The 27956-nt window shown below is 41.7% G+C and overlaps 1 protein-coding gene across 1 annotated transcript in view; it reads left to right on the forward strand.

Annotated features, from left to right (window-relative positions):
• NRP2 (neuropilin 2) overlaps nucleotides 1–27956 on the forward strand; it is a 158909-nt gene that overhangs the window by 100260 nt on the left and 30693 nt on the right. Inside the window, exons 14-16 of the mRNA XM_044669414.1 lie at nucleotides 11429–11691; nucleotides 13112–13208; nucleotides 14623–14643. Of these exons, the coding sequence (XP_044525349.1) occupies nucleotides 11429–11691; nucleotides 13112–13208; nucleotides 14623–14643 (381 nt within the window). The remainder of the gene's footprint in view (nucleotides 1–11428; nucleotides 11692–13111; nucleotides 13209–14622; nucleotides 14644–27956) is intronic.

Consider the following 27956-nt stretch of genomic DNA (forward strand, 5'->3'; position numbering starts at 1 on the left):
TTCTTCCTTCCTTCCTTCCTTCCTTCCTTCCTTCCTTCCTTCCTTCCTTCCTTCCTTCCTTCCTTCCTTCCTTCCTTTTTTCTTTGTCCATTTGAGTTCTTTATTTTTTTTTTAAATCTCTGTACTTATACCTTGAGTTACTAAGATTTTCTTCACTTCATTTCCATATTACCAGTTCCTTGACCTCCATTGGTGAGAGTGAACCCATCTCCACCACAGGAATTCCAAAATTATGAGCTGTACAAGGGCAGCAAAGCTTGGTATTCCTCTTGACCCCCAGCTTAATGGATGTTTGCTGAATGAATATTTGTCTCTGGAATGGCTCTGCCCTCACATTTTTGGTGAGAGTGATGGCATACAGAAATCCTTTCAATTTTCGTGTTCCTCAGAGACAACATATTTTCTACAGACTTTCTCAGGCTTCCCATCCATAAACAGAATTCTCCATGAGACAGTTTACAGAATTTTCTACAAGATCAGGTTTTGGTCTCTGAGGGATGAAGCAAGAACTCCACTGGATGATAGAGTCTCAGAGACATTCGGATGATAGGCCCCAGCCGTTTATTTTTTGCTGATCATGTCAGGCCAGCGCCTGTTTGCTTTCGTGTAAACTAAGAAGCGAGTAATTGGGGGAATGTGCTTCCTTTGTGGGACTTTGAGGTAGATGCCAGTTTTGTGGTGCTGCTGGTGGAGGTGTCAGTATAGGGCCTTTCTTGAAGTCTTCTGTGTGAGGAAAACTACCTATTCTAAAGCATTAGATGGTATAGGCTTATTATGAGAGGCAACGAGGTGTAGTAGAAAGAGACTATGACCTGTATTCAGGGTTCAAGACCTGGCACTGAGACCTAGTTAGTAACTGTGTAATCATGGACAAGTCACTCTCTACCTCACTGAACCTTAGTGTCTTCATCTGCAAAATCCCCTAGTTGTTAACTTTCTTTTCCTCCTCAAAATTATCTTATACTGATTTTATTTATAATATTTTATATTGTCCATTAGAAAGTTTCTCTTTCTTCCTTCCTTCCTTCCTTCCTTTCTTCCTTCCTTCCTTCCTTCCTTCCTTCCTTCCTTCCTTCCTTCTTTCCTTCCTTCCTCCCTCCCTCCCTTCCTTCCTTCCTTCCTTCCTTCCTTCCTTCCTTCCTTCCTTCCTTCCTTCCTCCCTCCCTCCCTCCCTTCCATCTTCTCCTCTCTTTGCTTTCACTCTTAATTATTTTTTCTTTTCTTTCATATTTGTATAGTTTCAGTGCCTAGCACAGTGCCTTCTATATAGTATGCACTTAACAAAACTTGATGAATCGAATTGAATTAAACCTATACATGGCAATAAAATTTTAATTGTCATTGTTTAAAGACAAAGGGGCCTGTTAAATAGGAGTATGCCAATGGTTGCGATAGAGCTAATGAGTATCAAGCCATATTGATTCCATTTTGGTCATCTTTAGAGGCCTAAATGAGAATCCCTAAACATGAGTCTTGAAGGGACCTTATGTATTAAATGTTCTCCTAAAGCTGATTTATAGAACTCCTTTTGGATTACTCAGCATCTTAACAGGAAGAGATACAAGGTGGGGGGGTACAAGCCTTTGGAATAGTGTTTCATTATGAAAGGACAAGCTTGGGGTCATGGTATTTACACATGAAGGGGCTGAAAGAAATAAAGGCTTTTGCTTCAAGTTCAAATATGGAGCTTAACTGGGAATGACTCAGGAATTCTTGTGTTCTGCAAGTGGGATTTACAGATGCCTAATACCCTGGTGAAATGCGTGTTTGACTTGTTAGCTCCTTATTTAGATTGTCTTGACTAAAACTGAGCAACTGATTGGGCCATTGAATGGATTCATTAGAGCAGAGGATGACTCATCATGAGAATTGTGCACAATAAAATTGTGTGGGTATGGGTGTGTGTGGAGGGGTAGGCACAAGCCAAGGAAAATGATTTACTAATTGGTTTGATTTTGACAGTAGCCTGTCAGTGATTCTGTGGGCAAACTAAGCTCTGAAGATCTCCTTAGGTGGAGCTAACAACCTAAACATTAGATGGGGAGCAGGGTAGGGAAGATTGAACTGCCTTCAAAGAGACCATTGTGGTTTGGTGGTTAGGCTGAGGCAGAGCCACTGAAAATACAAAGGGTTCAGTTTTACAGGCAGCAGACAGGGGTAGATCACCAAAGACCAGGAATGGGTTTGTCTAAAAGAAGGTCATTGTGTAGTCTGAATTGAAAATGGCCGAGAATTTTGAGGCCCGTGACCTCAAGGAGGTCAAAGATAGAAGGGAAGGTCCCGCATACACCAAAATATTCACAGCAGTATTTTTTTGTCACAACAAAAAGCTGGACTCCAAGTCGATATCCATCAACTAAACAAATTGTGGTACATTAGTGTGATATGTGATTAGTATATCATAAGAAATGATAGATACGAAGAATCCAGAGAAGTGTGGGAAGATATAAAAACTGATACAGAGCATGAAATAGAACCAGGAAAACAGTATACAAAACTGACAATGTTCTTTCCATTTATATGGAATCCAGGATATACTGTGTAATATTATAATGACCACATTTACACTCAGAGAAAACATGAAAAAATATTCTTTCTCTCTTTACCCTGTAGAGGTGTGGGATGGTAGTTATGGGATGTTGAATATTGTATCAGACTTGTTAGATGTTAATTTTTTTTACTTTCTTTTTTATCCTTTGTTTCAAGGGAATGTTCCCTGGGTAGGATGGGGGAGAGATAGATTCAAAAAAGAATGTGATACATAAAAAAACGTTATCCATAAAGATGATGTTAATGTAGGCTAGCAGGCACTTATTAGTTATTAAAGGGAGAGGGCAGAGAGTGAAATCTCCCTGGCTTTGTAGAATAGACAGCAGGTGAAATTTGGATTCTTCTCCTCTGCCTGAGGTTGTGAAGGTCAGGGCTTCCTGCCAGTGTGTGGGTCAATAAGGGAAGGGAAAGATGGGATGAGAAGAAGCAGATAGTGGGCACAAATCTGAAATGAGCAGATGAGACAGGAACAGACCCAAGGAAGGTGCAGATCCCTGTAAGACCAAGCTTGAGATGGTTGGTTCTCCACAAGAAGGCAGTGTTTTGGAAAAATCTTGGCTACATACTGCTGAGATCCTTCAGAGTCCATGTTTTCCTTAACCAAATATTAATTTAGGGACCTAGGCCAATGCAGAATGACTTCGAGAGGCCAGCTGAGGAATTAACTCATGTTTTAACCATGACCTATATGAAGAGACTACCTCTCCTGCGGCACTGGATATTCCTTCAGATGGTTGTGCTCGTAGGAGGGCAAGACTTTAGCCAGGAGATGTGTGTGTTGGACAGATGGTGTGTTTGGCTTTCCAATAGCCAGGAGGAGCAGACCAGTGATTTATTTGAGAATTTGGTAAGGTGCAGACGCAATCGATTGCATTGCTATCAGGCCAGCAGGGGTCACGTGTTTGTGCTGCTCTCATTCAACCAAAGCCAGATGCAGCTATAAATCTCCAGGTGGAATATCAGGGGACCCCCATTCCAGAGACGGCAGCAGGTTAACAACGCCTGAATGGCCCCGTCCTCTGAGAAGCCTCTCTGACCTTCTGAACTTCTGTTGTCCATCCCCATGGGATTGTCTCCACGGTGTCATGGGCAGCAACAGATGTTTTGAGTCAGAGATCCAGTAGAATGCCTCCAAAGTATTTTGGGTCCTGAAGGAGAGGGATTGTGTCTCTGGGATGTTTTTTCTTCCCCCTACTTCAGCAACTACACATATTTCCTTTCAATTGTTCTTTCATTGCTGGAAGCTGTCCATTAATGGCACAGGGACCATTAGCTACAAGAACAGTGAGGCTCAGGCATGCTGCTTTTTCCTTTAACTTGACAATTATCTTGTTCTGGTAGAGCTCCTTAACACATCTGTTTTGTTTGAGTCCTATCAAGTTAGGAGAGTGACCCTTTTGATTTCATGCCTACCTTTTCCCCCAATCAATCAACAAGTTATTTATTGAACACTCCCTGTGCCCAGCAGAGCATCCCCTTGAAGAGGCTGTGTGGGGCTATAGAAAGAGCTGTCATGCATCAGTCATGCTCTGTCATGATACCCCAGGCCCGCTCCAGGCCCTCTGTTCTCAAATTAGAATTAGGAGGAGCTCGGAAATCTATGATTTCTGAGACAGAAATCGAGGCCGGCAGTTTTTTCAATTCGGTTTGTGCCTTGCTGGGATTCGATGTCATGGGTGTGGGTGGGGAGCCTGGGATGGGAATTTGCCCTCTCCCATCCTTGTGCTGATTTTCTGAGTTTATAGAGCTCAGTCCACAGCCTGGGGCTGAAGCCTCTTGGCTTCCTTCCTGTACACCAATTCACTCATTTCCCCTCTCTATATGCTCCTGAGATCCAGCTCACCCTCACTCCAGCTGCCCTCATTCTCTTATGCCTTCTCTAAGTCCTCCTTCCACCATTCTTGTCCCATATGCTAACTGTTCTCTGGATACCAACCCAAACAAGTTGAAGTTGAGCCCAATCATTCACCCTCATTATACACTTGTTCTTTTACCACTTTTAAGTTCATCTCTGGCCAGTCACTCCCAAGACCAGTCCTGAGACCGTTTCTTAATGCTTAATTAATAAATCTGGAGAAGAGCTAGTACCTGCCTCTTCCTAAAACCTTCTATATGCCTCTTGGCCTCTCAGCATCTCCTGGTCTTGAATACTGGACATGAAACTTGAGTTTGCTTTTCATATTTAATGCTTTCCAAGTGTGTAATCCTAGGCAAGAAGATATTATTTTAAAAAAATATATATATCTTTAACTTCCATTTTAGAATTAATACTGTATATTCCAAGGCAGAACTGTAAGGGCTAAACAATGGGGATTAAGTGACTTGTCCAGGGTCACACAGCTAGGAAGTATCAGAAGCCACATTTGAACCTAAGACTTCCTGTCTCTAGGCTTGGCTGTCAACCCACTGAGCCACTTAGCTGCCCCCAAGAAAATGTACTTTTGTGAGTATCAGTTCTTCCTCTATAAAATGGGAATCACAATACCTTCCCTCTCTGCCTCCCAGGGCTTCATGGGGAGTGTGCTTTATAAAACTTAAAACTCCATGTGTGAGCTGTTATTGTTATTATCTCACTGGGTCCTGATGATCTGTGTCTTAGGGTTTTCCAATTAACACCCATTCACAAGTCCTGTAGTGTGGTTGATTCTCCAAAGAGTAAAAATCAAACTTATAGACTCCTAAAGTTAAAGTCAAGATATTGAATTTCTGAGACTAGACTGGAATTCTCAGAGTCACCTTGAACTGAGATTTCTCCCAGTCCTCCATGGAATTATCCTTCACCATGACCTTGGATCAGCTCTGGCCACCCTCAGGGAAAGGCAAGAGATACTTTTTTCAGCCCAGCACGTGCTTGACTGATGCCTTCTATTAATTCCTTAAATTTGCATATCATTTTTCTTTCCGAGAGATCCTAGCACTTAATAGGCAAGCGGGGCATAAATGATTTAGCCAAAAATGGCCAAATGATTGAAAAATAGAAATGCTGAGCTTCCAAGATCACATATCCTTTTTAAAAAATATTTTTATTTTGAATATTTTCCCATAGTTACATGTTTCATGTTCTTTCCCTCTCCCTAAACCCCCTACCCCCCCCCTTAGCTGATGCACAATTCCACTGGGTTTTACATGTATCATTGATTAATACCTAATTCCATAAGATCACATATCCTGAACAAGGGAAGATAAAGCCATGTGGTACAGTGGAGATATACCAACTACAGAGTAAGTGGATTTGTACTCAAATATGGACTCTGATATTTACAACCTTTATGACTTTAAGCAAGTCACTTAAAACTTCCTTGGTCTCAGGATAGCTAGATGGCTTAGTGGAGAGAGAACCAGGTTCTAGGTTCAAATCTGACCTTGGAACCTGTTTAGCTGTGTGACTCTGGGCAGGTCACTTAACCCCCATTGTCTAGTCCTTACTGTTCTTCTGCCTTGGAACCAATACTTAGTACTGTTTCTAAGATGGAAGATAAGGGTTAAATTTTAAAAAAAAGCCTTCTTCTGTAGAATGAGAGGATTAGGCAAGATGGCCTTTAAGGTCCCTTCTAGTTCCAGATTTATGAGCCTATGACTATAAGGGGTTTAACTGCCTTTAAACTACGTGAATGGCTATGAATCATATCTACCAGGCACTTATTAAATCATGTATGAGGCATTGTACTGGAGATTCAAAAATATAAACAAGACTCTTCCTGTCCTCAAGGAGTGAGCTTACCTTTTGCTAGAGAGAAATGTTTCTGTTTTAAGTGGGAGAACACTAACGGCTACAGGGATTAAAGTGGTCAGACAATCTGTAACCCTGTCTCTTTCTCCCCTACCCACCCACTCCTGAGATGGTAGTAGCCCATCTCCAGGAGCCAGGGAGAGAAAGAGATCGGATGTTTTCCATCATGGACAGAATGAAAAACAAAAACAAAACCCACAAAGGATTTTAAATGACAGCAAGTGAATGGTAGCTGGCTAGAAGAATGTGCTCATGGTGAAGGTTGTTAGACAGCAGAGTGCATGAATGATGAGCCTGAGGAATCTCCTTCTCGAAAGAGTCAACATCTGCTTCCTTGGATATTTAAGAACAGCTGCCTGGAAACAGAGGATAGACAAATGGTCTCTAGGGATCCCTTCTGATCCCAAGATTCTATATTAGCATAAGATTGTAGCACCACCTACTATATTTGGAGGGAAAAACCATGGAGATAGAGTGTAGGACCTTTGGGGAGTGACTGGGTCAAAAGAAAGGAGTCCAAGGAGAATGGATCCTGTTTATGACAAAAACTTGAACAAGTCTGAGGATTCTGATCTTCTTGCAGACATCAGTCACTCTGAGGATTTTCCTACCCTTTTATGAGTCAGCAGGATAGCATGGGAGTTGAAAAAGCTCATGAGCTTTTAGATTTTATTAATAGGAAGATGATATATAAATGAGGAGAGATTATAATAGTTTTTGCTTTACTCTGCCCTGGCCAGATGACATCTGGATTATTCTAGTTAGTTCTGAGCACCACATTTTAGGAAAGATGTTGACAAGCTTAATTAGCGTTCTTGGATTTGTTCATGGTTTTGAGTGCTAAGTTCACAGAAGTTCATCACCAGAAAGTTGGCCACCACTTGGCAAATTTTTCCTGCCACAGCAACGTAATAAGGATCATCTACTGAGCTTTATAAGGATTGGGGTCTATGTCAATGGAAGAAATATCCACACTGATGAAAAAGGGTATCCTTAAAGTTATTGATTATTGGTAACTTGGTGCTCTTTTAGAAGAAGGTGATGAGGATGATGAATGAGATCAAAACCAAATCATAGATGGACTGTTTGAAGAACTAGAGATGCTTAGCCTGGAGACAAAGCCATTTAGAGGTCAGGGCACGATAGCTGTCTTTAAGTCTGCCTCGAAAAGATCTAATACTTTAAAAGGATTAGACTTGTATTGTTTGGCCCCATAGATTATATACCAAGGACCACCAGGTAGAAGTAATAGATAGGTAGACCTCAGACCCATTGAAGGGAAATGGTTCCTAAAAATTAGAACTGTGGAAAGTGGAATGCACTACCTAGTTACTTGTATTTAATAGTTTTTTTTTAGTTATCCAATTCTTCATGATCCCTTGTGGGGTCTTCTTGACACTAACTCATCTTATGGATGAGAAAACTGAGGCAAAGAGGATGAAATGAAGTACTCACCCAGGGTCACGCAGCTAAGAAATGTCTGAGGTCAGATTTGAACTCAAGTTTTCCTGACTCCAAGCTAGACACTAACTACTAGATGCCTTGGGATGTGTTAAGGTAGTAAGTTTTTGCCACTCGTGGACATCAAGTGGAAGTTAAATGACTTGCCAGATTTGTTGCAGGTGGGATCCTTGGTTCAAGTTGGACCAAGATAACTCTCTGGAGTGCCTTCCAACCCTGAAATCTCATGAGTCAGTCTATTCTAGATTCAGTAGAGTCTTGAAGACTTCTAGCATCAAACTCTCTTTCTCCCCTTCAGGCCTATAGACTCTGAAGACCAAACCAGAAACCTCAGGGTCACATTGAACTGAAATTTCCCCTACCCCTCCCTGGACTTGTCCTACTTTGGACCCAACCTCTTCCATGACCTTGAATCAGTTCTGGCTTCCCTCAGTGAAGGGGGGGAGACTTTTCAACCCAGCATGTGCTTGTCTCCTGTCTGCTACTAATTCCTCAAATTTGCATATCATCTTTCTTCCCTAGAGCTCATAGCACTTAATAGGCAAGTAGGGAGCAAATGATTTAACAGAGTGAAAATCGGAGCTCTGCTAGTCTCTGGATCCCACAGATGAGTGGATTAGCTTGGATGTCAGTGGTGAATTATGTTCCCATCAGCAGCCTCCACAGTACTTAGCATTTTACCAGCATTAACTCCCTGGCCCTCAGAATTGCCATACAAACTACAGTATTATCACCTTCATGCAGAGAAAGAGAGAAGGCACCCCTGAGTCTCTGGGGGAGTAACTCGGTAAGGTTTTTGGCCTAATGATGCCCTTTGTTTGGGTAGCAAAACATGGAAGTAAAATAGACTCTCTTCAGTACTGTTCTCAACACCTCCACACGTATCCCTTTTCCACCTAGTAATTTCTCACTGTTTCACTGTCTCCCTGCCTCTTAAGAACATAAATTCACACGAGTGACAGCATTTCTTGCCAAGCAATTTTTAGTCAGTAAGTAGGTCTTGTTGTTTGAGAAAAATATGAAAGAGAAAGTGGAATGCCAAGTCTTTGAAATCCAATTCCTTTCACCCACAAGGAGAAGCAAGTGATGCCTTTTAAATTATAGAGTGGGAAAGAGGACTTCTTTGGACAGTGGATGGCTCCTTGGATAATAGGATACTCGTGAGGAGCAGTCTCTGGCCATTTCTTTGCTACTGCAGTGATCTGTTGACTTACAAGAGGATGGGAAACAGCTCTAGAAGGCTTATATGAACTTGAAGGCTACCCAGGCTCAGAAATACCCATTTCTCTTCTATCTCTAGCACAATAACAGCTATAATGTTTTCTCATCCATTTGTCATTTTTTCACCCAGTAGGTATTTATTAAGCGTCCATATGTGGATAAAGTGATAGAAGATTCACTAATTCACCAGGCATTTGTTAAATACCTGTTATGTGCCAGGCACTGGACTCCCAAAGACAAAGACAAAACAGTCCTTACCCTCCAAGGAGCTTACAGTTTTGGGTGGCAAACAACACGTAGACAGATAAGGAAGATGAAATATATACAAAGAAAGTATCAAGGGGATTTTTTTTTCTTTCAGAAAAGGGCACTAACAACTGAGAGATATATCATGTAGGTGGTAGAATCTGAGATGAACTCTGAAGGAAAGTAGGCACTGTAGGAGGTAGAGGTGAGAAGCCATTCATTCCAGATTTGTAGAAGAACCCGTACAATGTCAAGTTATGGCGCCTGCCCTCTGAAAGCCTCTCATTTAATTGAAGAAAACTATCCAAAAATTTAGTGACAGCATAATAGACGATGTGTTATTACATGCCCAAATGAATGATACAGAGCAGTTAAGTGCTACAGAACTTGAGAGTAGGGAGAAATGCGTGTGACCCGAGTAGAATATGAGGAGGAAAGAACAAAAGCATTGAATAAGTACAAAGTATTTGTGGTATGGTGAAGTGAAATTGGTCTAGCTTTAAAAGAAGGTTCATGCTTGGGAAAGATTGAGTCACATTACAAAGGGCCTCGAATGTCAAGTTGAGTTTATTCCCAGCATAGTCTCCATCCATAGAAGAGAGTTTAAATGCCATTACCTTACTAAGATAGTTGTTTGTTGCTGTTGTCATTTTCCAAGTCTCCCCTGTGCTTATTTAAGTGTGAAATGGAAACCACTCACACTTTGGAAAAAGAGATCATGGTTGTTTTGGTCTTTGTTTTGTCTTCTTGCAACTGGGGGATGGAGGGGGAGGAAGAAAGGGGAGCCATGGAGTCAAATTCAATTCAGGGTGATTGGGGGGGAGGGGATGAGGCAGCAACAGAAGTCAGAGCATATGCTGTGAAATTTGTGTAATTTGACTTGAAGGCTAGAAATGAGGGAGAAGGAATCAGAATCGTATTTGAGAGGCACGGGCATTAGTTCTTGAGTTCTGGATAAAGAGAAAGTAGGAAACAAGACTGGGCCAGAAGAGTGAAGAGGAAGAGGAAGAGGCAGCTGCCTTCTCTGCAACTTCCCTGGCACCCACCTCTTGGATAGCCCAGTCCCGGCTTAGCCAGGATGATGTTAGCAAAGGTAGCAGTGGCAGAAGGGGAGCAAAGAACTCTAGCAATTCCCAGAGTGCTGCCATGTTGAGGCCTCAGGACCTCTCAGCTTCATTCTTTACCCACCCAAGGTATCTGTTTTACCTGCAGGTAACCATCCAGCTGTGGGTGATGGATGCCAAGGTATTATACAATTGCCTATGGTCTGTGCTGGGTCTTCAGTGAAAATAGTATCCCCACCACTTAGGTGCAGGTTTTTAGGGAGAGCTCTTAAACAGAAGATGTGCCTGTATGTTTTATGTTTACCCAGAGGCAGATGCAACCGATTTATGTGTCTGCCATGGCCAACCTGTCCTTTGTACAAGCGGTCAGCTACCCCCCGGAGTTGGGATTTGCAGGTGTAAGCCACTGGCACCAGTTTCTTATTGGCTCCAGAACTGGCAGGCATGGTACTAGCCCACAATATTGGGAACTTGGTATTCTGCTTGGTATTTGATTTATATTTGAAACCAAACAGCAATTAAACTCATTCTCCAAAAATCTGGAAGGGGAAAACCCTAATTTTCTAAGATATTTATATTCAGTGCTAAAAGTGAAGCTCTGTTCTAGAGGCCCCCAGAGCTCATTAGCAATAATGATGGTTATTGTTATCATTGGATCTGCGTGTGTCTGGCTTTCTAAGAAAAGGCAGCCAAGTGCAAGCCTCCCCCGGTTGAATTAGGGAGGGGGTGGGAGGTATGTGCCCATTTGGTGGCACCCTTGCTGTGCCACCTCCTCCCCACACCCCACCTCCTCCTGAATAACATCTACATTGTGGTTCCTAAATGATGATGGGTGTTTCTGAATCCCCAAAGCCATCAAGCATCGTGTGTAGAGATGTGACAGCTAAAAATGCCTCCTTTGTGATCAGAGATTGTAAAGGCAACACCTAGCAAGCTGGGGGAGGCAGTTTTGGAGACTTTGTCATCAGTGGCCACTATCCCATGCATTTAGGGCAATCATTTTGGGAAAGATCAAGCCAGTCACCCTTCTGGCCCCATCTTTTACCTCCGAGCCCTGGTCCTTCGGTGGGTGCCTTATTTAGAAACAAAGCTCGGAGAGCTGATGTCTTTGACAGGGGCTAATGCTACTACTCTGCTTTGGGTTTGTTTCTGACAGATGGCAGAACCTATTTGAGGCTCCAGAGCAACGGAAGGAGAGAGGACCAGCACGGCCGGCTCATCAGCCCTGCCCTCTACCTGCCCCGGAGCCCTGTGTGTATGGAATTCCAGTACCAAGCCACAGGTGGGAGTGGCATCGCTCTGCAGGTGGTTCGGAAAGCGAGCCAGGCCAGCAAGCTCCTCTGGGTCATCCGGGAAGACCAAGGCAACGAGTGGAGACAAGGAAGGATCATCTTGCCAAGCGATGAAATGGAGTATCAGGTGAGGTGATAAAAGGAGATTTGTGTGGAGATTCAAGGGAATCATCCTGATCCTTATTTCAATATTTCAAAGGGCTGTGCCCATTCATCATTAGGGAACGTGGTTTAGCTCCGCTGTTTTCATTGTGTTTCTCCCGTTGCCATAGCAACTAAATGACACTCTTATTTGTTATTCAGAATGTGCCTATCTATACACCCAGACTTGGCTCTTTGTTCCTCCTATTGCCTTCTCTATTGCTGAAATCTTCTCTGGACAAATGCTATTTTCCCCCCTCCATTTTATTTTAGATTGTTATCTGGTAGCCTGACAAAGAGACACAAAAGCCAGAAAAATAAACACAAACAAACCTTCCCCTCTAGAAGGGAAAAGCTATGTCTAGTTCTCAAGATTCTCTGAAGGAAATCTAAACAGCCTTTCCTGACCTGCCTTAATGAATCTGAGCCAGGGAAGGGGAATGGAAGCTGCCTGCCCTCTCTGGGGCCAGGGGATCTGAACAGCCCTACCCTAAACTAATCATTTTCTCTCCTAGCCACTGGGGCTTTTCTGATCTCTGTTCTACACGCAGAGAGACTGAGGCTCAGGAGAGGTGGGAGCTGCTCTGGTGCTGGTAGGCTGGGCAGAAATCACCCGAGGCACCCTTTGGAATAGGTGACTCCCCATACCAGCCTTAGCATTAACCTTCTCCTCCCCAGCCAAGAAGCAGCAACAGATGGCGGGTGAGGCAGCCAACTGTTTGCTTAGCTTGCCAGAGGACATGTGCTAGTTTGCAGAGAGAGCTGAGTGAAGGAGAGAAAAAGAGTGATGATTTAACATCGAAGAGCAAAGACACCTCTGTTTGCTCACTGCCCTTCCCATCGCTGTGTTAGTGGGGTGTTGCTGAGAGCCATTTTCTCCTGCATATAATAGGGTACCTTAAGGAAACTATGTCCTCGGAGCAAAGTGAATCCATATGCTCCCTTTCCCATAGAGTCCCAACCTATTCATTTCCTCTGAGTTATAAGAATGCTTCCAAATATACAACTAGGGTATTTAAAAAGAAAAAAAGATTTATGGGGAAAGAAGTTTAAGCATAGCTCAGGTTAGTTCCCCTCCTTTTAACATGAACCAATTACTGGGGTTTTGGTTTTTTTTAAATCAACATAGTCTAGTTACGGGACATCAAAATTCATCACCTTGTGTGTGGTTCCCCCCCGCCCTCCTCCATCCCCTTAAATATGCATTTGATTTGAACCAACTCTTTTCAAATTAAGATTTCTAAATGCTGCTGCCATGTGGTCAACAGATGCATACCAGGTGCAATAAATAAATAAATAAGCAAATAAGTAAATAAAGACAAGGAGGGGCGAATCGAGAAGTCTTTACACCGTTTGGTCATAGAAACTTCACCTAACCATGAGATTTGTCCCGATTGGCTTTATAGATTGTCTTCGAGGGAATTCTGGGCAAAGGACGCTCAGGAGAGATCGCCATCGATGATATCCGGATAGGCACTGATATTCCTCTAGAGAACTGCATGGGTATGTCAACATCTGTCTCCCCTTGGCTGCTCCAAACTAGACAACAAGTGCTGGTGTACACACCAGAAGGCAGTATATCACTGTCTTTGAAGCTGTGCTTCCTGGATTCAACTCTGGGCACAAAACTCAGTTGTTACCTCACTAAAAGGAGCCGGCTGTGCCTTTTCCTTACTGCTAAGGGAGAGAAAGGGAAAAGAAAGGGGGAAACTGCTCTTTAGAGAGTGAAGACTCATGTGCTTGAGGTTAGAAGTGGGGATAATTCTCCGGTACTGTTTAGGATGGCTGGAATGTGACATGAGGCAAAGCTTACTATGCCATGTTCCCAATCAAAAATAGATGTACACTAAGTATAAAGAACTTCTGACTGCCAAGACCCCAACATCAAACTCTAGCTTTTAGCAAGGAAAATGCTACAGGATGAAAACCACCTGCCAGTCAGGATTACATGCTCAGAGGGCTGAGCATGAATTTAATGGAAGCCTTCCCAAGCAAGCAAAAATCAAAACCAATACCCCTCTCTAAAAAAAATGATCAAAAACACAAATTCAAACAACAACAAAATTTAGACAGTGGTAGCAATGATAAAATTACTTACGAAGTTCTTTTCCCTGAATGGATTATTGGGAAATCCATGGCATATAAAGCAACTTATTGGAAGTCTGGTATCTTTCCTATTAAATGGTCACTGGAAAATTGTCCAATGTTCACCGAGTAGCTCAAAGCCCCCATAGAAGAACAAGGTGGCAATACTGTCTTATTAGTCAGATACCTTGGCAAGCCTCAATGAGAGCTACACTTCCCGTTCAGTTTTGTCTCACCTTGAAGTTATGTTTTCCTACCTGGGTTTTCCTGCTCTTCTCTGCTCAACAATTTTGTCTTTTATGCCATAACATTTACTATGGACCCTAGAATTATGCCAGTGTATAAAACTAGTAGCACCGAGAAGGGGCTAGAGATTCTTTAGCCTGAGCAATAACTGTAATAACTCACAAAGTGCTTTTCTTGGCACATTTGTCTTGGGTATGTGTGTATGTGGTGATATCACCAGCACCTGGGATTGCCCCGGTCCCTCTGGACAAATCCCAGGCTCCTAGCATCTAAAAGTGATCCAAGCTCTGAGAAAGTAATCAGTGGTAAGTACCCGATTACAATACTTTGGGGATCCATTAGTCCATGAAGGATTTTTTTGTTTCAAAGAAACTTTAGTTACCTTCTTCCTCTGATGATGTATTAGATAGGGTGCAGAACATGTAAAAGATATGTATGGCCTCTGTGCTTTTGAGTTTGCTATTTCAGAACTAAGACCAGAGAGTGTTACAGAAAAGTTACCAGAAATAGCAGCTTTATTCATCCTATTCCATTGTCCTTTGCCTTCCTCTTTCTAATAGAAAGTATCTTTTTTTTTCTCTTTCAGAACCTATCACAGCTTTTCCAGGTGAGAATTTTTCAGGTAAAAAAACACTTTAAAAAATATATTTCTATATATGCTGTTCTTCTGCCTCCCCACCCTCGCATCCCTCATAATAGGAATTTGAAAAACAATCTTCTCCAATCTTGACCAAATTCTTTGTGGTGTTACTACTTAGGGGAAATGGGTGACATATCTTCCCAACACTAGATGGCACTAACTACGTCTGCAGTGGTAGGAGAAGGGATTGACAGTCTTACTGTCTCTTGTTTAATTAAAGTTTAGAAGCCAATAATAGAGACAAATAGGTAACGGATAAACCTCTTGGCCCTACATTGACCAATGGGGAGCAACGAGGCTTGAAATGTATGAGCGGTGTGGCAAGAGAGCCAGTAGACAGAGTTAACGAAGAAATCAGTAGCAAATTAAAAGCGAAATGAGGTGGCAATGATTTATTTTAGCATGAAGATGGTTTCTTTCCAGTTTCCGGGCACCAAGACGGCGGTCTCAATTATTCCACAGTAAGGTATAATGGCAGGTGGTTTTGTGAAGGAAGAAAATTAGGAAGTAGACTGGGAATGACTGTCAGAGAGAGGAACGATTAGATTCAGAAGTTGATGTTTAAAATGAAAAGGAACAAGGAGAAATGCTGTATTTAGTGTCTAAAACAGAAGATCTTGAATATAGGGCTAGAAAATGAGATTTTTTTAAACATCTCCTTGCTGAAAGTCAACAGAGCACACAGCAATGGCAGTAGAATTTGAGGAGGCGAGCCCACCTCATTCAGAAAAGGGGGGACCCTCTTTGGAATCGGGATGAATGGAAATGCTTTGTGCTATGAAAATAGAGTTGGCTTTTTGTATCTCCCTGGCCATAACCCCATCAAAGTGACATTTCTAAAGTCTTTATGAGTAGGCGATTAATGTGTGTGAGGGTAGGGGAGGTACCCCCGAGTAAGGATATTTAGCTTTCTCCACTTTGCCTGTGTATAAGCTACACACAGAAACACCTACATAACCCTTTCTATATTTGCAGGATTTAATCATATCCTGTTCTATGCAAACACACTTGTGGGATGCTATTATGCCCAGTTAAGATTTACTGGATATCACCCCAGAGGTGATAGCATATCAGAGATAAAGAAAGTCATTTTTATATCCAAAGTCTAGACTTGATCTTTATTCCCATTAATCTGCCCAACTCATGGCTAGCTCAGAGTCACTCGGGGACAGATAAGTCCCTGGTTTGTTACCTGGATGCACCCTCTAACTCTGTATTATTTTGCCTGATCTGCCACTCACAATTAGAGCTCTAAGGCAGTAGAGGAGTGAGAGATGGGGACCAGGGTGGAGCTAGGATGGAAGTAATAGGCTTCAATAGTAGAATTACCTTTTTCTATTACCGTCCTGTGCCCTTTTTCTCATTAAGACATACATGTGAACATATATATATATATATATATACACACACACATGTTTTCGAGGTACTAAGTTGATGTGCTCTAGAATTATTTGGATGTGAGATAGATATAAATTTGAATCAAAAATTTGCTCGATGATGGTTTGAATTCAAGTTCTTATCTTTAAGATTCCAAGTCCAATCTTTATTTGGGTAAAATAAAATCGTTCTCTTCTTGTTCACCTGTTAGGTCAGGTCATAACTATCATAATGTATTGAGCCTCAACATTGACCATGTAAAGATAAAAGACTTGCCAGAAGTCACATGCCATTGTGGTGTGAGAGCCCATGATTCAAGCCATGACTGATGAATGTGATGCTAAAGGCTTCCCTTCTCTAAGAGAATAAACAAATAGGTGCACATGTTGCTTTCTATTCAACCCATGCACACCAGTTTTTCCCACAAAGCTTAACAATGTCTCCTTTAATAAATAAACATGGAAACAAATGCTCTGTTAGTCCTCTGTGGGGCAAGGTTGGGTATAGTGAGTATTAAAACATCCTCTTTTATGTGAGAAGGGAAACAGAGAGAAAAGAAACACAACAGGGTGAAGTTGGAGATAATGGGATCTGGTAGCAAGGTTGGTAAAGTTCTGTGGTAGCAGCTGTTCACATGGAATCCATGTCTTGGGGGGGGGGGATTGGTTTGTTTTTTTTGGAGGGAAGGGCAGGGTTAATTCTGAATAACTTTTTGAGTCAGAAAATATCACTTTTTAAGGAAAATCCCAAAATATTTTTAGAATTAATATTTTTAGAGTTAATATTAGAGGCAAATGCTTTTCGGTCCTCGGTCTTTTGGGGTACTTTGAGATTTGGAGCTGTCTTTAAAAGTTTTGCTTTCTTTCTTATTTTCTTTTTCACCATGAAGCGTTTCCTTTTGCATTCAGATAGACTCGAATGTGCTTTATGCTTTGGCATGTTATCTGTGGCTTTATAACGATGTGTGAGGGAAAGGGGAGAAAATGGATAAGTTGTGTGGCCATGTGTTTTAACAAAGTCCAGTTATTTTGGTTATGAAATCACTTAGAACAACATGCAGTCTGAGTTGTATGGTTTTTTTTAAAAAAAACCAGTTCATACAAATGTGATGCGATCATGTATTTCTTTTATGAATTAGACACTTAATGAATGAAAAATGTGCCTTATACACAGGGAAAAAAAAAACTGAAAAAGCCCAGAAAAGTAATCCAGTTAAGGCGATAGATTTTTTCCTCTTATCCAACACTTAAATAAAAATCTAAGAGAAGAGTAATATTAAAGAAGCCCCTAAGAATGCATAAAGTAGTCCTCAGTGTTCTGCCATTAGTGGACAGGTGGTTATTTTTAAGCATCTTGCAGCTTCAAAGAGATCTCTTGTTGCTGTTACAGGATGTTTGTTTTAAAACAAGAAATAGTGGAGATGAATGTGTGTGGCTCACCAGCCATTTGGCCCATCAGGATCCTAGACTTTGAGTGCCACTTAAAGAAGATGGGGGTGTCCTAAGAACTACTTGTTGTTGTGTTGTACCCATGTAGTTGTACCCATCAAGTACCCATGGGGTGAATAGAAACAGTCACTTTGCTTCATTGTTAACCTGCTCATTTCTCTTGGAAGTGTATCTTACAGTCAGGGCCATCTGGGACTTGGGACCATCTCGAGGGGATGCGGGGGGATGAAGGTCTGGCATACCAGGTGTTTTTTCCTTCTCTCCTTGGTCTCCAAAACCCAAGAACAAACCAACTGTGTATACATAATGTCTGTTTAAAATGAATGTCTAAGTCAGACTTGAGGGAAGAAAAAAAAAATCACAGAAGGCGAGTCTACAATGGGAAGAAAGGAGATAATCCCACTGCTTTCTCAGAGCCAGGTTAGGGGAGGTTGAGCTGATTAGATGCAAGTGAGCCTTAGCTTTAGCACCAACTGGCCCATTCACTTTCTAGCTGCTTCCTTGGATACCCCCAGCCCACAACTGGGTGCCCCCAAAGTGTAGGACCTGCGACAGCCCTCCTGATTCAACGTAATCTAGCAGTGGCTCAACTTGGAGTATTTTCAAGTGTTACAAGGATGCTTGTGAGGGTTAATTAGCACTCGGCAGACTGATCCTCTGATGAAAGGAAGGAAAGTATTAGTAATCAATCCATGCCAGTGTTTCAGATAGGCAGCTGTGGTGTGTGAATTATCCCTGGCTCCTCTCTTACACTCCTCTGACTACTGCCAGATTAAGAATAGGTGTTGCTGAGCAAGGAAGCATGGAGATCAGATATGTGTAAATAGGAAAACGACTTGGCTGACATTGTTTGCTTTTGGAGACACTGGTGGGTTATGTGTGAGGTACACTGTACACCCTCAAAAAGGCCTGACACATTCCCCATAGTTTACCATCAATCCAAACAGCTGCCAAGGTCAGTTTGTCTAAGGGGATGAAAATTTCTTTCCCGACCCCCCCCCCCCTTCCCATGAACATTAAGGAGAATTCTCAGCTGAAAGAAGGAAAACAAAACTCTAGGGATAGGGGAAGAAGGCAGAGATTTCGTGTTGCCATCGATCTGACTCTAATGGGAGAATTCGACCTGGAAATGTCAGGGCAGCTTCTGGTGGCTTTGGTGAAAACCTTGTGATGTTTCTCACACATCCCTTCTCTGCCCTGGTGGCAAACAGAGATCAAGGAGAGATATTTGCCTCATTAGTCATTTTCAGGACATTTTGTTCTTCTCCATTCTCTCTCAAAAGAGACCAGTGGGCGGGTTACCTCATTCTTCTACTATCTTCTGTAAACTCTCTGTCCGAGGTGGAGCCAACTGTCTTTTTTTTTTTTTTTTAATAATTACATCCAGCAAATTAAACAGTCTTTGTCTTTGAAGCTCTTCTCCTCCAGTCCCTTCATTTCAGCCTATGAAGATAATTTACTGAGACTCCTTACCCATGTTAGCTCACAGGCCAGATTCTACGTGTTTTTCAAAAGAAGAAAAATAGCTTTTTGTTTAGAAAAGATCTCCCTCCCCCCTTAGTCATCACTGTTGTTGATATTCAGGCATTTCAGCCCCATCTGACTCTTCATGACCCCATGGACCTCAGTTTGTGGCGTTTTCTTGGCTAAGATACATTGGACTAGTTTGCCATTTTCTTTTTCAGTGGCACTTAACTGTGACTTGTCCTAAATTACACAACTAGGAAATTTCTAAGGCTGGATATGAATTCAGGTCTACGTGAGGTATTCTTGGCAAAGATACATTGGACTAGTTTGCCATTTTTTTTCAGTGGCACTTAACTGTGATTTGTCCTAAATTACACAACTAGGAAATTTCTAAGGTGGGATTTGAACTCAGGTCTTCCGGACTCCAAGCCCAACACTTGATCCAACATGGCACCCAGCTGCCCTATTAAATAGCAAACTAACATGAAATAATTAAAGAATTAGAAGCAACTTAATGATTTTTTAAAAAGCTATATAAGGAAACAACTAGGTGACTCAGTGGATAGAGACAGGAGGTCCCTAGTTTAAATCTGGCCTCAGATATTTACTTCCTGTGTGACCAAGTCACTTTACCCCAATTGCCTAACTTTTACCATTCTTCTGCTTTGGAAATGATACTTAGTATTAGAATCTAAGTAAAAAAGTAATTGATTCTAAGACAAATGGTAATAGTGTTTTTTTTTAAATTCAACAAACTGATAAAATTTCTAAACTCCCAGTATCTAAGAGTTGGAAGAAACCATCCTTTCTAACCCACAAACCAGAATCGCTTCTACAACTTTTCCCAAAGCAGTCAGCAGACCTCAAAAGAATTCTAGAGAGAGGAATACCACTGCCTACTAAGGCAGCCATTTGGGGATAATACTAATTGTCAGAAAGTTTTTCCTAGTATCAAACCTAAACCTACCTGTCTCCAGCTTCTACCTTTTGCTCACAATTCTGTACTCTACAGACAAGCTAAACAAACCTAATTCTTCCTCGTGTAAAGATCTCTGTGCTAGGCACAAGGGGAAATAAAGAGTTTAGATAATATATATAATCCCTGCTCTCTTGGAGATTACATTGTATTAGGAAAAATAATACAGGTATACCTGAATTATTTTTCCTAATACAATGTATATTCAGTATATATAAAATTATATATGTTACATATACTATATATACAAAAATATCATTTTATATGTATAAAATGGCAGTATAAAAATCAGTCGATAATCAGTAAGCATTCATTAAGCTCCTACTAGGAGCCAAGCTCTGTGCTAAACACTAGGGTTACAATAAAAGGCAAAAGACTCGCAGCCTGATGTCCAGAATAATATATGACAAATGTATTCCACCAGAGAAGTGGAAGCCAAGTATTGTCTGAGAGCCAGGGTTGAAAGTCATCACTAAGAAGCTCAGGATAGATTTCCTGAAGAAGGTAGAATTCTTTCCCCAGGAACCGTTCTACAAGATTGTTAAGATCTTTTGCTAGAGCTTAATGAAAGCAAGTGGGATAGAAGATCTACTGGTTCTTCTTTTACAGAATTTTTAAAAATTAATTTTTATTTTAACATATATTTATTACATGTTCCTTCCCAAGAAACCCTACCAATTCTACTGAACAATGAGGAAAAAACCTGTCATTATAAACATGCAGAGTCCTGCACAGTAATTACCACATTAGCCATGCCCCAAATCTACGTCTTTTTGTACCTCTGTGGTTTAACTTTTTCATCTTCCGTCTTCTGGTCACTGGTCCTTTTATCTTGCTGATGTCTACCATATCCTGAGAAAGTCAAGGAAAACTATAAAAGAGGTTTGAGGTTCTCTATGACCTGGTCCTTGTTTGGTAAGGGAAGCAAGAGCTGGATTGAGTTCATTTCATTTCACCAGTGAGCTCTCATCCTGAAAAAAATCCAGGTGTATGTGGATAGTCATGCCAATTCCAGATCTGAGTTCCCCTGATTCTTCATCCCCTCTTGCCCAGAGACTAGGATGATGGAATTTATTTATTTTGGTCCAGATTTCTGATTTATTCAGTGTTGGAGATGGCTGATATTGAAACTCCCTTTACTGATGCCTTTTAGCAGCTTCTCTATGAGTTTTGGTCTTAGAGTTATTTAGAGGCACAGAGACATTAAGTGACTTGTCTTTTGTCACCCAGCTAATACATGCCCCAGGCTGGACTTAGTCTTCTAGAGTTTTCAAGGCTGGCTCTCTATCTACTATACCTTGCTGCCTCTCTGGTTGACTGAACCAGTGTAGCCTTGTACCAGCCATCTTAGGTTCACTGGCCCAAAGGGATGGCTCCCAGAGATCGGAGGGCTTCCTGGGCTCGTTTAGCCTCCAAATCATGCCCATTGCCAATTAGAAATCAAGTGAGAATGATTTTTTTAAAATGTGGAACTTTACCATTAAACTAGGAAAAATTAATTTTACTGAGAGAGAATTTTACTCTTTGGGAGAGGAGGGATGGTAATAATGTAAGGAGTAGACATTTATGCCTGTTTTCTAGCTTGATAGAAAATCAAGTTGTTGCTATTGTCTGGTCAGGTGCTTTGGATGTGGAATTAATCCCTATTGATTCATCACAGTTATTTTCTCCCAACTGGGAAGCCACATCCTCATTAGAGAATGAACCTCAAACGCCATGAGAGCCAAATCCCAAATCAGAGGAAAATACTTTCCCCTGAGCATGCTGTTATAGGGAGCCCTCCTCTGAGTCATTTTCTTCAGGCCTCTTCCTTCTTCTACTTTATTTTCTCCCTTGAATTCTTCTGAGTGTATTTAAAAAAACAACACAAATAACCAAAAGCCAGTGACAGAAACTGTTACCAGGCAGCTGATATTCTTAGTCACCTGAATAATAAGTTGACACCATTTTGTCAAGTGCTTCAGGCTGACCATTTGAAGATGACTTCTCAGTTTCTGAATTTCCAGTTTGCCTAAAAATTTCTTTACCAACTATAGTGATGTCATTGTTGAAAGATATAAAGATTCTTTTGGATATGTGGGATTTGAGATAAAGCAAGAAGAAGAAGGATAAGAGTGAGACAAGAAAAGAAATATTAGGAAATGGCATGTAGTGTTATCCATTTATTCAAGAAATATTCATTAAGGGTCTCCTATATATAATGGACTGTGGGAGACACTGGAGTGATAGTCTGTTGAACCCTCTGGGTCCAGTGGCTTTGATCTCAATAGGTAAAGGCTTATTTGGGGAAGCCCTTTCTCTGCTATTCTAAAAGTATAGATTCTTCTGATTGTCCAAGAGATTTAAAAAGGATTCCTTTTTTTCAAAGGAAAGAAAGGAACTCTATCCAAAGGAGCTGGCAAGTCAAGTGATAGGGCAAGAAAGTTGACTTCTGACAGATAGTCTTAGGAAAGTATATCTTCCATTACTGATGAATCCATCAGGAAGTCTACTCAGACTCAACTACAACCCAAAAGTCAGGAAGAAAAGGTGTAGCATGATGTATATTTTTGCCTTTGTAGGAGATGTTTGGGCAATTCAGATGGCACTGGACCAAAGTCCAGTACCCCATGCAGATGTGAGTGTCCTAGGAACAAAGCTTGGTGTTGGTCTTGGTTCTCATGCAGAAGTGTCAGGCACACACTTGGACCACAACTTCCTGTTTTGGGACTCAGAACCAGCTCTTAGCCCCAGGATGCAGACAGGTAGTAAGTGGTTTTCCTGAGATCTGAGATAGATGATATTCATCAGTTGAGATCATTTCTGGTTTGAGTACTCTCCGAGGGGTCCAGAATTATTCTGAACCAGATTCTCATCTGATGGAAGTCTTTAGGAGAAACAAGCTATAACCCTACTTAACACCAAGTGGGCTTCTGGCCAGTCCTCCCCACAGGCTCCACTGGGTACAAATCCAGCGCATCATCTCTATGGCAACCTGAGTCAGGCCACTGAACTTTGTGGCCATCTGAATTTTACTCTGCCAACTTCATTTCTGCTTGATATCTTCTCTAGGAATCAGTCGTTTTCTCTGTGTGGTGTGTCTATGTGTGTGTGTGTAACTTTTCTGCGGTGTCTCTGCATGGACTATTTTTCTCTTACAACTTCTGTTGTACCTCACTATTAAAACCCTGCCTCCAATTTAAAAACTAAGATGTGTTAGTCATTGCCTGATGACTGTAATTGTCCTGTATAGACAAGACTGGGCCGATTTGGATGGGCATAGCAGAGTTGGCAAAGCAGAGTGGAATTTGCCTTTAAGTCTAGCCAGGCTAATTAATAAACCGTTTGAGAATATTCACATGCCAGGCCAGAATTGGTATTTCCATCCAAATGGTTCACTTTCACAACTCAGTAGTCTTTTCGGCATCGCTTTGTACTTGCCTGTATTCTTGAAAGCATGTGTATGTTTCTCTCTCTCTCTCTCTCTCTCTCTCTCTCTCTCTCTCTCTCTCTCTCTCTTTTTTGAAATTAATTTTTGACTAGTGTGCATGCTTCCCACCTAGCAACACTCTTCTATGTCTCTCCACCAGGGGGCACCCTCCTACCAGNGATGTGTATAAGAGACAGCTCTCTCTCTCTCTCTCTCTCTCTCTCTCTCTCTCTCTCTCTCTCTCTCTCTTTTTTGAAATTAATTTTTGACTAGTGTGCATGCTTCCCACCTAGCAACACTCTTCTATGTCTCTCCACCAGGGGGCACCCTCCTACCAGGGACCGAGCCCACAGTGGACACGGTGTCAGTGCAGCCCATCCCAGCCTACTGGTATTACGTTATAGCCGCAGGAGGTGCCGTTCTGGTGCTGATCTCCATCGCTCTGGCCCTGGTGCTCCACTACCACCGGTTCCGCTTTGCGGCCAAGAAGACCGATCACTCCATCACCTACAAAACCTCCCACTACACCAACGGGGCCCCTCTGACAGTGGAGCCCACCCTAACCATAAAACTAGAGCAAGACCACAGCTCGCAGTGTTGAGAGTGGATCAGGACAGAGGACCAGGACAAAAATACAAAACAAAAACTAACGAGAAAGACTTCAAATGCGTTGCCTCGATTTTGCACTTTTTCCTCTTTTTCGCCTAGTCTCTGTGTGAACTTCTAGACATCTCTTTCTAATATCCTGAAACCCCACTCAGTTTTCTACCCTGGGCTCTTGGATTCCATCTCATCCGTTCTCCCCGTGTTGGGGTTTGTTGGGGTTTTTTGTTTGTTTGGCTGTTGTTGTCAAGCAAAAATAACTATCATGCTGCATCTTGGATTATGAGAAAAGCTGTTGTCCCCTCCTTCCCCTAATGCCCTCACCACCTGATATCCTCCCTCCCACCCAGAGACTGACTCCTTAATAGTTTTTTTAGCCTATCCCCTTGTACCTCCCCTCAGTGGGCAGCCTGCCAAGAAACTTGATGGGAAAGCCTAGAGATGTGTGCGTGTGTGTGTGTGTGTGTATCCATAAATGTATGGATGAGTATGTGTGAGTATCTTATCTATGTACAAGAGATGGTGTGTGTGAGAGAAATGGATTCAATGTGTGGGTTCAGCGATGGCCCCCTTTCAATTCTTCCTTCTTTTACTTCTCCCAGGCGTTCTCTCTGACAAGAAAATAATATACTAGTTTGTTTACTTGGGGGGAAGAAATGGAAGCTTTTTGTTGCCTTATCCAGCACTGGATGTGTTTCTGTTGGCTGCCATTATCATCCCTGGGTACCTAACAAAAGAATAGAAAGAGGCCATTAGAGAATGGTGCATGGTCCACCAACCTTCCCGAACCAAGAGAAAGGTTCCCCCAAATGGATTCTCGTCATGGCTCTTTAGAGTGATGAGATAACACAGCCATTGGGTGCTAAAGGAACCTTCCCTGCTGCCGCCCCTGAAGCAAGTCTGTCTTGAGTTGCCTTATCAAAGAAAAGCTTATAATGAATGTTTAGCTTCTATTAGTTAAAACCAGCCTTGGAGTAAGTCATAAAGAACAAACCTGAGATGGATGTTGAAAATGCAGTAGTTAAATTGGAGTGGAGGAGCAAGAAGAAAAGGTTGGCATATTATACCTTAAGGGAATAAAAAGATGAGAGTCCTCCCCTTCTTTGGTATTATATTGAAATTTTGGTGGCATATCTTAATCTTTAGATGGATTTGTGTTCAATCTCATTGATCCAAAGTTTCCTCGATTATATGGAACATGGCCTATTGATGCCTGCCCATCTTGCGTGACTCTTATCCTTCTCCTCCCAAAAATTCACCAGAGAGGGTTCACCAAACATGCCAGAGGTCTTCTTTCCTTTCTCCTGATATCACCAGAATTCCAGTAGAGCACTCTGGCTATTTTCCTGGCAGCTCCTGAATTACAAAGCCAACCACCTGACTTAAAATATTATCAGATCACTAAAAAGTAACCTTTTTTTCAAATTTACCAGTGTGCTACTCCTTAAAACATCAAATGGCACCTGATGAATGAACCTGATTTCAGTGGCCTACAAAATCCAGATGTTGACTACATCTCAGAGTAGTAAGTGTGATGACACAATTCTACTGTTGCCCATTAAAGCCATGTAGAGAAAGACATAGCAGAGAAATCATCTAATGATAAAATAATGAAGTGGAATCTATATCCAAATCAAGAATTTTTTTCTCTTTTAATGTCTCTGTTTTTGATGTTATGTAGCCCTTGAATTATTTCTGGGTGGAACTACCAGTAGGACAGTTTGTGGTCATCGTCCCTTCATTGGGGAGATAGAGACATTCTTCTAAAAGATGTCTCCTTAGCCTCTAGGTAGCCACCAGTATACAGTTACTAATGAGTGTTTGAATGCTTGGGAGAGAGAGAGAGTTACCATTTCTTCAAAATACCCAGCTCTGCCTCTACACAGAAAAGTGATCCTTTAGGATTAAGTGTCTTTCATTCTTTAGAAAGAAAGATGCTTCCCTTTTCTTTACTGCATTCCAGAAAGCAACCCTGGCCTGTCCTCTAAGCATTCCTCTTCCAATTTTCTCTACCTAGCAAAGGAAAAGATAGAATAGTTGTGCAGAAGGTACCTTGAGATCTCAAGAGTTTTTCTCTCTTCTCAAAAATCCTGATAGGAAATAGAGGTGAGGTAGGCAGCTGCATAACATGTGGCATGGAGGATTCTGTGGTGACCTCCATGTTAGAAGTGGATCAGAAGGGATTTGGCCCCAATGATGCTTCTCTTCCTGTCAGTGAATAATTTGGGCGGATTTTTTTTTTCATGAAGATGTTAGATACTTCTGTAGGTGCCCTAAGAAGATGATAAGTTAGGAAACACCACCCAGAAAAATCCAGCTAGTATTGTGGCTGGCTGACTTCTCATATACCCTTAGAGATTTTCCCTTCTTTAAAAGAAGATGACAGCAACTTTGTGAACTTTTTGCATCTTTATCAGATGCTCCATGTGGGAAAAAGGAAAAATACGTCGTCTTTATGCACATGTCAAGGTAGAGTGGGATTGCTCTAGTCTTTGTGAATTCCCATGATGTACTTCAACTGGGGATGTCACTCCTCTCCTCTCTCTCTCTCTCTCTCTCTCTCTCTCTCTCTCTCTCTCTCTCTCTCTCTCTCTCTCTCTCTCTCTCTCTCTCATATTGCCCTCTTCCTTCTTAGGATTTTCCCTTCCTTCTTAGTAATTTTCAGGTACTGTGTGAAAGGGCAGGTTCCTCTGCAGATGCTAAAAATATGCTACAACCTGCCACATTCAGGAGTGAAATTCTGATTCTTCATTCAAGTGGGGGTGGGATGGGGTGGGGCGGGTTAGGGAAGCTAGCCATGCTTTGAAGTTGATATGGTACATGAGTACATGCATGTTGTAGCCCAGTTGCGTCTGGTTTGAGAGAGATATGAGAGCAACTGACAGAATGCCACAGATCAGGCTTGTGAAGATTTTCCCACATGGAGGTCCTTTGTCAGTATCTCCTGCTCTTGAACATTAGCAAAATGGAAACCTTTGTCTCTGAGGTGAAGTTCCCTTCCTTGTCATTATATTAGCAATTGCTATCATATAGTCTTTGTCCAAGGGCAAAAAATCCATATGGTTGCCCTTGCTAAAACATGATGCTGGAAGTGAGGTGAAACCTTGTCTTTGCCATGCACGTTCCCCACCCCAGCATTTTTCTCTAAAGCCAGAATTGGGCAGGAAAACAACTGGTAACATTTCAGAGGTTGGTACAGATACCTTCTCTTTAAAAGAAAACTAACAGACAAACAAAAACAATATCTAAAATTACCAAAGACAAATCAAGAAACGATCACATAGAGTTTTTACTCCCAATTCTTATTCTCTAGAACTGTGACATCCCCTTGCATTGCCCAGTTGCCTGTGCGTGAAAATAACTTGTGGACATTGGAAATTATTTGAAGATGTATTGTGTGGAATGTAATAAAATGATGATATTTTTGTACAAACATCTGGGTTTTTTCTTCCTTGTCTGTGAGAACAAAGTCAGGGTGAAAACTTTGAACAAATTGATGGTTCTAAAGTTAACATATTACTTTCTAAGCTACAGGGCATTTCTGTGGGAGGTAGGTGGGTTTTCTCCTTAGGGCAGGATGCCAACTTTTCATTCCTTTATTTGTATAACTCCTTGTTAGGAATTTCATCCAATCTATGCAGCTGAGCCAACTTTTATGATTGGTGTGGGATTTTGCAAAAGTTGCTAAGTGCTAAATTGCTAAATGTGATTCTACAAAATTTCTCTTGATGGCAAAACCCTAGAGATGGGTGGTATCATTTCATAGGGCCCCACAGGAGAGGGGCTGGCAAAGTTGAGTCACTCTCAGGTCTACTCAGATAGAGAATCATCTTTGGAAAAGAAAGGGCAATGTCTTATTTAACCCTCTCCTGACACATGAGCATCTTGTCTCATTCATAAAATGGTCCTTCAGTGGACAGTTGATGGTGAATGTACTGATCCACATTTCTAAGCAAAAGATTCCCCTTACAAGGAAGACAACCTCAGCCTCAGGTGTGTC

The sequence above is a fragment of the Gracilinanus agilis genome, chromosome 3 (assembly GCF_016433145.1).
Source record: "Gracilinanus agilis isolate LMUSP501 chromosome 3, AgileGrace, whole genome shotgun sequence".
NCBI lineage: Eukaryota > Metazoa > Chordata > Mammalia > Didelphimorphia > Didelphidae > Gracilinanus > Gracilinanus agilis.